The sequence below is a fragment of the Aethalodelphis obliquidens genome, unplaced genomic scaffold, assembly GCF_003676395.1.
Source record: "Aethalodelphis obliquidens isolate GAN/ISIS:26980383/991018 unplaced genomic scaffold, ASM367639v1 scaffold9, whole genome shotgun sequence".
Lineage (NCBI taxonomy): Eukaryota > Metazoa > Chordata > Mammalia > Artiodactyla > Delphinidae > Aethalodelphis > Aethalodelphis obliquidens.
This window is the reverse complement of record NW_020837953.1, coordinates 11009433-11021531: the sequence shown is the minus strand read 5'-3', so window position 1 is coordinate 11021531 and position 12099 is coordinate 11009433. Positions and strand designations below refer to the sequence as shown.

At 37.2% G+C, this 12099-nt stretch overlaps 1 protein-coding gene across 1 annotated transcript in view; it reads right to left on the bottom strand.

Moving 5' to 3' along the window:
* Window positions 1–12099, bottom strand: part of FAF1 (Fas associated factor 1) — a 488997-nt gene that overhangs the window by 257924 nt on the left and 218974 nt on the right. Inside the window, exons 5-7 of the mRNA XM_027108597.1 lie at window positions 9422–9517; window positions 8115–8144; window positions 4807–4820 (exon numbers count right to left, since the gene is read on the bottom strand). Of these exons, the coding sequence (XP_026964398.1) occupies window positions 4807–4820; window positions 8115–8144; window positions 9422–9517 (140 nt within the window). The remainder of the gene's footprint in view (window positions 1–4806; window positions 4821–8114; window positions 8145–9421; window positions 9518–12099) is intronic.

Genomic DNA, 12099 nt, shown 5'->3' with positions numbered 1-12099 from the left:
TGAGGATTATTGATAACTGCTTGGTCTTACCACTTGATCATTATTGTCAGTTTGCCATGCCATCATCCAAAGATTTTCCACTAAACCTTCCTTCTCAAACCACATATGATATGATGAAATAAATGGATGCTTTCTTTAAGTCATTCAGTCATTCCACAAACATTTATTTGATGCCTGTTATACCAGGCATTGGATATCTAATGGTGAAAGAAACAGACGTGGTCCCTCTACTTATGGTGTTGTGATGGGAAACGCTGGGATGGGAGCCTTTTATACAGAGGTCTGTTACAGAAAAGTAACATTTTAAGCTGAGACTTGAAAGATGAAAAAGAGCCACCCATGTGAAGAATTGGGTGTAAAGCATTCCAGGCAGTTAAATAGCACCTGTCAGGTGAAGTTATAGAGAGCTTGAGCCTATTAGAAGAATTAAAAAGAGGTTTCTATGGCTGCAGCTTGGAAAGAGAGGGTATGAAAGGCTGAAGATGAGGCTGTAGATGTGAATAGAGGGTAAATAATACAATACCTTTTAAACCATGGTGAGTAGCTTGAATTTTATTCAAAGTGCAATAAAAATTTATGCTTTACCAGGAGAGTGATATAATTTGATTTATATTTTTAAAAGCTCATTCTGGCTCCTGTGTTGAGAATGCATTGGGAGAAACCAAGAAAAAAAGCTGGAAAAACAATAATGAAGCTATTACACTGTTCCAGGCAAGATATGCTAACAGCCTGGATTAGGCAGTGCAATAAAAATACTGAAAAGTGGCCATGGTTGAGATATATTTTGGAGATAGATGCTATAGGACTTACCAAAGGATTAGGTGCTTTTGAAATTTTTAAAAAATTTATTTTATTGGGGAATTCCCTGGCAGTCCAGTGGTTAGGACTCAGCTCTTTCACTGCCATGGCCCGGGTTCAATCCCTGGTCAGGGAACTAAGATCCCGCAAGCTGCACAGCATGGCCAATAAATTAATAAATTAATTAATATTTATTTTTATTGAATTATAATTGATTTACAATGTTGTGTTAGTTTCTGAGGATTAGGTGTTTTTCAAATGGGAAAAGATTAATGTCCACATTTTTGCATTTAGCACTGGTGATATAGTTCTGCCATTTATAGGGGAAGACTGGTGGAGAAATGGCATGGGAAGGAAAATCAAGAGTTCCATTTTAAACATGTTAAGTTAAAGATGCCAATAAGGTATGCAAGCATAAAAGTGAACTACCAATTTGGATATGTGAATTCACAGAAGTATAACCTGGAAATATAAATTTGGAAGCAATCAGAAAATTAATGGCATGGAAATAGCAGAAATCACCTACGGAAAAGAGTACATAGAAATAAGTAACTGAAAATATTATTGATAACAAAGACTAAGTTCAAATACAGTCAGCCCTCCATATCCATGGGTTCCACACACAAGGATGGAAAATACTCAGAAAAATTCCAAAAGTTCCAAAAAGCAAAACTTGAATTTGATGCACATCAGCAACTATTTACATAGCACTTACATTGTATTAGGTATTATAAGTAATTTAGAGATGACTTAAAGTATACAGAGGATGTGTAGGTTATATGCAAATAAAATGCCATTTTATATAAGAGACTTGAGCATCCACGGATTTTGGTATGGGGTGCGGTCCTGGAACCAATCTCCTATGGTTACTGAGAGACAGCTGTATTAGAACACATAGCTTTAAGAACATTTTCAACATGATTGCCTTTCTCTTCACAAACTAACGAAAATGCCATGTAAGGCTGATTCACATTCACAGGTCTCTCAATAAATGAAGGAATAAATGATATAGCTATGTAAACTAATACATTTTGGTGTTTTACTTCTGCCAAAGTTGCTGATTTACTCAGTCAAGACTTATTTTTATTTTTTAATCCACATTTCAATTAGAGCAACCATAAAGCAGCAGGGATCAGTCAGCTATAGCTTGTGTGACAAATTCAGCCTAGTGCCTGCTTTTGGATGGCCTGTGAGTTGAGCATGGTTTTTACATTTTTTTTTTTTTTTTGAGGTACGCAGGCCTCTCACTGCGTTGCGGAGCACAGGCTCTGGACGCGCAGGCTCAGCGGCCATGGCTCACGGGCCCAGCCGCTCCGCGGCATGTGGGATCTTCCCAGACTGGGGCACGAACCCGTGTCCCCTGCATCGGCAGGCGGACTCTCAACCACTGCGCCACCAGGAAAGCCCTACATTTTAAATGTTTGAAAACAAATCAAAAGAAGAGTATTTCATGATATGTGAAATTATATAAAATGCAAATTTCTGTGTCCACAAATATTGATTTATTGGAACAGTCATGCTCACTCTTACACAAATGGTCTGTAATTATTTTCAAGCTATAACAGCAGAATTGAGTAGTTGCAACAGAGACTATATGGCCCAAAAAGCTTAAAACATTAACTACCTGGCTCTGTACAGAAAAAGTTTGCTGATCCCTAATATAGCACATCACTAATTTGTACCTAATTTATAAATATCTTGTCAACCTGTAATTTCTATAAATAACTTACTGAAGTACTCAGAACATCTCTACATATCAAATGAACTCACATATAATTATTTATAAGCATTATGTCTACCAGAAGCAATTGACAAAGAATTGAACCAAAAGATGAAGATTCTAAGTTTCTGCCTGGTACTGAAGTACCAACTCAGTAACTACTGTGAAAAGATTTGATAATTATTTCTACCTCAAACACCTAAAACTCTGGAGTTAACTCATTTCCTTCCATCACTCCCTACTCTCTCTGTCAGAAAAAGAGTAAGTGTGTGAAATATTTTATGCCAAAGGCTGCTACTGGGTCCTTGAGAATAGCAACTACTACCTTAAAATTGCAACACTTTGTACAAATTCTTAAAATATAACTCATTCTATGCACCTGACCCTATCCAAGTAAACAAAGAAATATTCTTACCATTTAAATTTTCCGAGTTAAAAAGATTTCCTATTATATTCCTTGTTCCATAAACACTACTGGACATAAATGTATATACTGTGTATGACTTCTTTCAGGCCAATAAGTAATTGTTCAATAAATTATTATTCTAGGCTTTCCCGCTTAAGGCGGGAAATGAGCTGCTGACTGGAGTGGTGAGCAGCCTTGCTGACCGTCAGAAGAGTGACCTAGTAGAGCCAATCTGCAAGGAAAGGAAGGGCCAAATACAGCAACTTTTTCATGGCTATAAAAGGGAGAGCTTGACATGCCCACACCACGGGACCTCTAGAAACTTTCCTGAGCCGTGTGGCTGACAAGGTCTTGGTGCTACGGCCAGGTGTCAGGCCTGAGCCTCTGAGGCGGGAGAGCCGGGTTCAGGACACTGTATCACCAGAGACCTCCCTGACCCACGTAATATAAACCAGTGAGAGCTCTCCCAGAGATCCCATTCTCAACGATAAGACCTGGCTCCATTCAATGGCCAGAAAGCTCCAGCACTGGACACCCCATGCCATACAAGTAGCAAGACAGAAACATAACCCCACCCATTAGCAGAGAGCCTGCCTAAAAATAGTAATAAGTTCACAGACACCCAAAAACATACCGCTGGACGTGGTCCTGCCCACCATAAAGACAAGACCCACCTCATCCATCAAACACAGGCACCAGTCCCCTCACCCAGGAAGCCTACACAAGTCACTGAACAAACTTACCCACTGGCGACAGGCACCAAAAACAATGGGAACTACGAACTGCAGCCTGCGAAAAGGAGACCCCAAACACAGTCAGTTAAGCAAAATGAGAAGACAGAGAAATACGCAGTAGATGAAGGAGCAAGGTAAAAACCCACCAGTCCAAACAAATGAAGAGGAAATAGGCAGTCTACCTGAAATAGAAGTCAGAGTAATGATAGTAAAGATGATCCTAAATCTTGGAAATAGAATAGAGAAAACACAAGAAACGTTTAACATGGACCTAGAAGAACTAAAGAGCAAACAAACAATGATGAATAACAAAATAAATGAAATTAAAAATTCTCTAGAAGGAATCAATAGCAGAATAACTGAGGCAGAAGAACAGATAAGTGACCTGGAAGATAAAATAGTGAAAATAACTACAACAGAGCAGAATAAAGAAAAAAGAATGAAAAGAATTGAAGACGATCTCAGAGACGTCTGGGAAAACATTAAATGCACCAACATTTAAATTATAGGGGTCCCATAAAAAGAAGACAAAAAGAAAGGAGCTGAGAAAATATCTGAAGAGATTATAGTTGAAAACTTCGCTAATATGGGAAAGGAAATAGTCAATCAACTGCAGGAAGCACAGAGACTCCCACACAGGATAAATCCAAGGAGAAACACTCCAAGACATATATTAATAAAACTATCAAAAATTAAATACAAAGAAAAAATATTAAAAGCAGCAGGGGAAAAGCAACAAATAACATACAAGGGAATCCCCATAAGGTCAACAGCTGATCTTTCAGCAAAAACTCTGCAAGCCAGAAAGGAGTGGCAGGACATATTTAAAGTGATGAAAGGGAAAAACCTGCAACCAAGATTGCTCCACCCAGCAAGGATCTCATTCAGATTTGATGGAGAAATTAAAACATTTACAGACAAGCAAAAGCTAAGAGAATTCTACACCACCAAACCAGCTTTACAACAAATGCTAAAGGAACTTCTCTAGGCAGGAAACACAAGAGAAGGGAAAGACCTACAATAAGAAACCCAAAACAATTAAGAAAGTGGTGACAGGAACATGCATACTGATAATTACCTTAAATGTAAATGGACTAAATGCTCCAACCAAAAGACACAGACTGGTTGAATGGATCCAAAAACAAGACTGTATATATGCTGTCTACAAGAGACCCACTTCAGACCTAGGGACACATACAGACTGAAAATGAGGGGATAGAAAAAGATATTCCATGCAAATGGAAATCGAAAGAAAGCTGGAGTAGCAATCCTAATATCAGATAAAATAGACTTTAAAATAAAGACTCTCACAAGAGACAAATAAGAACACTACATAATGATCAAGGGCTCAAACCAAGAAAAAGATATAACAATTGTAAATACTTATGCACCCAACATAGGAGCACTTCAATACATAAGGCAAATGCTGACAGCCATAAAAGAGGAAATCAACAGTAACACAATCATAGTAGGGGACTTTAACAGCCCACTTTCATCAATGAAGAGATCATCCAAAATGAAAATAAATAAGGAAACACAAGCTTTAAACAAAATGGACTTAATTGATATTTATAGGACATTCCATCCAAAAACAACAGAATACACTTCCTTCTCAAGTGCTCATGGAATATTTTCCAGGATAGATCATATCTTGGGTCACAAACCAAGCCTTGGTAAATTTAAGAAAACTGAAATCATGTCAAGTATCTTTTCCAACCACAATGCTATGAGACTAGATATGAATTACAGGAAAAAAACTGTAAAATATAAACACATGGAGGCTAAACAATATGCTACTAAATAACCAAGAGATCACTGAAAAAATCAAAGAGGAAATCAAAAAATACCTAGGAACAAATGACAATGAAAACATGATGACCCAAAACCTATGGGATGCAGCAAAAGCAGTTCTAAGAGGGAAGTCTATAGCAATACAATCCTACCTCAAAAACAAGAAAAATCTCAAAATTAACAACCTAACCTTATACCTAAAGCAATTACACAAAGAAGAACAAAAAAACCCCCAAAGTTAGCAAAATGAAAGAAATCATAAAGATCAGATCAGAAATAAATGAAAAAGAAATGAAGGAAACTACAGCAATGATCAATAAAACTAAGAGCTGGTTCTTTGAGAAGATATACAAAATTGATGAACCATTAGGCAGACTCATCAAGAAAAAAAGGGAAAATGACTCAAATCAATAGAATTAGAAATGAAAAAGGAGAAGAAACAACTGACACTGCAGAAATACAAAGGATCATGAGAGATTACTACAAGCAGCTGTATGCCCATAAAATGGAAAACCAGGAAGAAATGGACAAATTCTTAGAAAAGCACAACCTTCCAAGACTGAACCAGGAAGAAATAGAAAATATAAACAGACCAATCAATAGCACTGAAATTGAAATTGTGATTAAAAACTTTCCAACAAACAAAAGCCCAGGACCAGATGGCTTCACAGGCGAATTCTATCAAACATTTACAAAAGAGCTAACACCTATCTTTCTCAAACTCTTCCAAAATATAGCAGAGGGAGGAACACTCCCAAACTCATTCTACAAGGCCCCTACCACCCTGATAAAAAAACCAGACAAAGATGTCACAAGAAAAGAAAACTACAGACCAATATCACTGATGAACATAGATGCAAAAATCCTCAACAAAATACTAGTAAACAGAATCGAACAGCATATTAAAAGGATCATATACCATGATCAAGTGGGGTTTGTCCCAGGGATGTAAAGTATTCTTCAATATATGTAAAACAATCAGTGTGACACTCCATATTAACAAGTTGAAGGAGAAAAACCATATGATCATCTCAATAGATGCAGAGAAAGCTTTTGACAAAATTCAACACCCAGTTATGGTAAAAAACCTCCAGAAAGCAGGCATAGAGGGAACTTAGGTCAACATAATAAAGGCCATATATGACAAACCCACAGCCAACGTCGTCCTCAATGGTGAAAAACTGAAACCATTTCCACAAATATCAGGAAAAAGACAAGGTTGCCCACTCTCACCACTATTGTTCAACATAGTTTTGGAAGTTTAAGCCACAGCAATCAGAGAAGATAAAAAGATAAAAGGAATCCAAATCAGAAAAGAAGAAGTAAAACTGTCACTGTTTGCAGAGGACATGATACTATACATAGAGAATCCTAACGATGCTACCAGAAACTACTAAAGCTAATCAATGAATTTGGTAAAGTAGCAGGATACAAAATTAATGCACAGAAATCCCTTGTATTCTTACACACTAATGATGAAAATTCTGAAAGAGAAATTAAGGAAACACTCCCATTTACCATTGCAACAAAAAGAATAAAATACCTAGGAATAAACCTACCTAAGGAGACAAAAGACCTGTATTCAGAAAACTATAAGACACTGATGAAAGAAATTAAAGATGATACAAGCAGATGGAGAGATATACCATGTTCTTGGATTGGAAGAATCAACATTGTGAAAATGACTCTACTACCAAAAGCAATCTACAAATTCAATGCAATCCCTATCAAGCTACCAATGGCATTTTTCACAGAACCAGAACAAAAAATTTCACAATTTATATGGAGACACAGAAGACCCCGAATAGCCAAAGCAATCTTGAGAAAGAAAAATGGAGCTGGAGGAATCAGGCTCCTTTCCTTCAGACCAACTACAAAGCTACAGTCATCAACGTAGTATGGTACTGGCACAAAAACAGAAATATAGCTCAATGGAACAGGATAGAAAGCCCAGAGATAGATAGACCCACGCACATATGGTCACCTTATCTTTGATAAAGGAGGCAAGAATATACCATGGAGAAAAGACAGCCTCTTCAATAAGTGGTGTTGGGAAAACTGGACAGCTACATGTAAAAGAATGAAACTAGAGCACTCCCTAACACCATACACAAAAATAAACTCAAAATGGATTAAAGACCTAAATGGAAGGCCAGACACTTAGAGGAAAACATAGGCAGAACACTCTATGACATAAATAACAGCAAGATCCTTTTTGACCCACCTCATAGAGAAATGGAAATAAAAAGCAAAAATAAATAAATGGGACCTAATCAAACTTAAAAGTTTTTGCACAGCAAAGGAAACCATAAACAAGGCAAAAACATAACCCTAAGAATGGGAGAAAATATTTGCAAATGAAGCAACTGACAAAGGATTAATCTCCAAAATTTACAAGCAGCTCAAGCAGCTCCATATCAAAAAAACAAAACAAAAAACCCAATCCAAAAATGGGCGTAAGACTTAAATAGGCATTTCTCCAAAGAAGATATACAGATTGCCAACAAACCCATGGAAGGATGCTCAACATCACTAATCGTTAGAAAAATGCAAATCAAAACTACAATGAGGTATCACCTCACACCACTCAGAATGGTCATCATTTAAAAATCTACAAACAATAAATGCTGGAGAGGGTGTGGAGAATAAGGAAACCCTCTTGCACTGTTGGTGGGAATGTAAATTGATACAGCCACTATGGAGAACAGTATGGAGGTTCCTTAAAAAACTAAAAATAGAACTACCATTTGACCCAGCAATCCCACTACTGGGCATATACCCTGAGAAAACCGTAATTCAAAAAGAGTCATGTAGGGTTTCCCTGGTGGCGCAGTAGTTGAGAGTCCGCCTGCCGATGCAGGGGACACGGGTTCATGCCCCAGTCCGGGAAGATCCCACATGCCGCAGAGCGGCTGGGCCTGTGAGCCACGGCCGCTGAGCCTGCGTGTCCAGAGCCTGTGCTCCGCAACGGGAGAGGCCACAGCAGTAAGAGGCCCGTGTACCGCAAGAAAAAAAAAACAAAAAACCGAGTCATGTACCACAATGTTCATTGCAGGTCTATTTACAACAGCCTGGACATGGAAGCAACCTAAGTGTCCATCAACAGATGAATGGATAAAGAATATGTGGCACATATATACAATGGAATATTACTCAGCCATAAAAAGAAATGAAATTGAGTTAGCTGGATGGACCTAGAGTCTGTCATACAGAGTGAAGTAAGTAAGTCAAAAAGAGAAAAACAAATACTGTATGCTAACACATATAAACGGAATCTTAAAAAAAAGGTTCTAAAGAACCTAGGGGCAGGATGGGAATAAAGACACAGACATAGAGAATGGACTTGAGAATACAGGGAGGGGGAAGGTAAGCTGGGACAAAGTGAGAGAGTGGCATAGACATATATACATTACCAAATGTAAAACAGATAGCTAGTGGGAAGCAGCTGCATAGCACAGGGAGATCAGCCTGGTGCTTTGTGAACACGTGAAGGGGTGGGATAGGGAGGGTGGGAGGGAGACTCAAGAGAGAGTAGACATGGGGATCTATGTATATGTATAGCTGACTCACTTTGTTATACAGCAGATACTAACACACCATTGTAAAGCAATTATACTCTAATAAAGATGTTAAGAAAAAAATTATTATTCCAAGGTACTTACTGATACTGACATCATATGAGGTTTGAGAAAAATGTAAAAGCTCTCAAAAAAGAATGTCAAATTAACTCCTATAAAATAGTTAGAAGTAGGAAAAACATGCCACTTACATATCTAACTCACTTAAAACTGTTGTTGGTTTACTATGAAAATGTTTTAGCTTGAAAAACATTGTTTGCTGATTCCTTAAACTCAGCTACTATTACCAAACCTACAACTGACATATGTAACAACATTAATAAAAAACAATTTTATACATCATTTAGTCAATAGCATAACTTAATTTTCTTTTATTTTTATGCAGTTACTAAACTCACACTGTCTTCCACATCTCCAGTCTTCCAGCCTTTTAACAGCATTTTAGACACAGGTATCTGAAGTTCATTTTCTAGAATCTGTTTAATTTCTCCTGTACGAAAAAGAGGAGACCAGATATTACTAACAAAATAATGCAATAAATATTTGTTCATATCCAGAGCTAGCATTAATATTAGGCATATGGTCCACAGTCAATGACATCTGTCTGATGAATGCATATGAAAAATTTCAGTAGTCCAAACTTCAAATCTTGATCATACAACATGTTGTGCCTTTGAAGAACTAAGGCTCCACCATTATGATAAAAGACTCCACAATTACTTAAGTACCTTTTTAAAAAGAAACAGATATCAGTGATTGGGGGTTTGAAAGGAAATAATCTATTTTAAACCAACTGATAATATTTATATGTGCTCAGCATATGGTAGGAGTAGTCGGTAAAGTACAAAACTTGAGGCATTATAGTATAGGGAAAGCAAATTGTGGAATGAAGACTTGGGCTGAAGTCTTATCTTGAAGAAATCAAATAACTTACCTGTTTTTTTTTGGGATCTATAAAATGGGGAATAATATTGTTTATCTCATCTACCTCTAAGATAAGATTTTTTGCATCTATAAAATGGGGAATAATATTGCCTATCTTATCTACCTCTAGGGTTCAAGGGTGAAAGGAGATAACATCCATGAATGTAGCTGGAAAAAAATAATAAAGTCAATGTATATAATCTAGAAGACAATTTAAACTGTGCTGAAGAGAAAAGCAGCAGAATTTCAGAAAAGAAAAAAAATTATGGTGGATCAAATAGTCAGAGAAAGTTTTGTGAGACAGATGAGACTTAAACCCAGCTTGAAATACAGCTGCATTTAAACCAAACTTGAAGTATAGCTGGGTTGTGAAGGAGAGCCAAATCAAAGACCAGGATATTCTATTCAGTGAAGACAAAGACCAAAAGGTAAAAAGGAAAAAATGAAAATGATGCTAATGAGAAACAGGGAGGAATCACAATTTTCCCAGTACTCCACAAATTACTTTTCAGGAATCGAGTCTACTTATAAATTAACCAGCTAATTTCTGGTACTACAGTATAATAAACAGATCATTAAATCAGAATGTACAAATATTTCATATATATGCTTTTATTAGGTTGGTTAGTCTATAATTATAGATTAACACATAATTCAATTTCATTTATATTAAGTGATTGAACACTGCAGAAAATGATTATACTATACATTAAAAGAAAAGTAATTCCATGCCGATAAAGGAAAAGATGGCGGGTGAAGCTTACACTACACAAGTTCTATGGAAGCACAGCTGCCTAAGCAAGCAAAGCTACAATCAAACCCTTCATGGCCTTAGTGACATATTTTTACTTTCCTAAAGAAAATTCCTATCTAGGCACTTTGGATAGCGATTAAACATCATAAAAAGAATTCTGATTCAACATTATATTTTAGAAGCACAAAATTTGTCAACTTTGACCTTCAAAAATATCACTGCTGACAAAGGATTGTTCTGTTCATGGAAATGAGAGAAAGGTGAGCCATACTTCTTTTACCAAATACATATAAACACTGCCTTTTCATTTGTGACTAAGGTTGCTATTTCTAAAGCTGTACCTATCTGGAACTGGGCTTATGCGCTTACAAGCCTGCCCAGTGCTTTCCTCTTAGAAACTTATCTTCACCTGACACTTCCTGCTTAAACTCTTGGAGACACCCTTAGCATTCATAACCTAAAGGAAAGGAAAAACAAAAAGAGACTTTAAGTTAAAGTCCCAGTTAGTCTTTGCAGCAAGCTTGGGTAACATATAATACAAAAAAGTCTTTTGTTCCACAGGTAGAAAAGAATAGAAAACAAACCCAGAGCCATGACAGCAACCTGAGTTCCTCATATTCAAAAAATTCTTCTCTGTTGGTCTCAATTTCTTCTTCTCTAAAGTAGGAATAATAACTATAGTACCAATACTTCATTGGGTTGCTGTATTAAATGACATACGGAATGGAAAATACTTTGTGTTACTATGTGTCCAATACATAAAATGGACTCAAAAAAGGTTGTTAGCTTTAAGTCATATTAATTAAGGTAATACACACATAAGTGTCTAGCATAGTATCTGGCCAGTATAGGTTCTCAATAAATAGTTGTTTCAAGAATATCCAAAATATTTTAGGGCAGTGAAGCGCTAGAATGCAGCAAGTTTCAGAGCCAGTTTTTATATCCAGGTCTGCCTGACTCCAAAGATCTTAACACGAGATGGCACTCCTGTATGTTACTTCGAAAACTGAGAAGATATGCAGATGTCATCAAGGAACAGTCCACTGACTGCAAACCATATATCTGATAAGGGTTTAATACCCCAAATATATAAAGAACTCATATAATTCAATAGCCAAAAAACCCCCAAATACTCCAATTAAAAATGGGCAAAGGACTTGATTAGACATCTTTCCAAAGAAGATATAAAAATGGCCAATAGGGGGCTTCCCTGGTGGCGCATCAGTTGAGAGTCCGCCTGCCGATGCAGGGGACACAGGTTCATGCCCCGGTCCGGGAGGATCCCACATGCCGCAGAGCGGTTGGGCCCGTGAGTCATGGTTGCTGAGCCTGCTCGTCCGGAGCCTATGCTCCGCAACGGGAGAGGCCACAACAGTGAGAGGCCCGCGTACCGC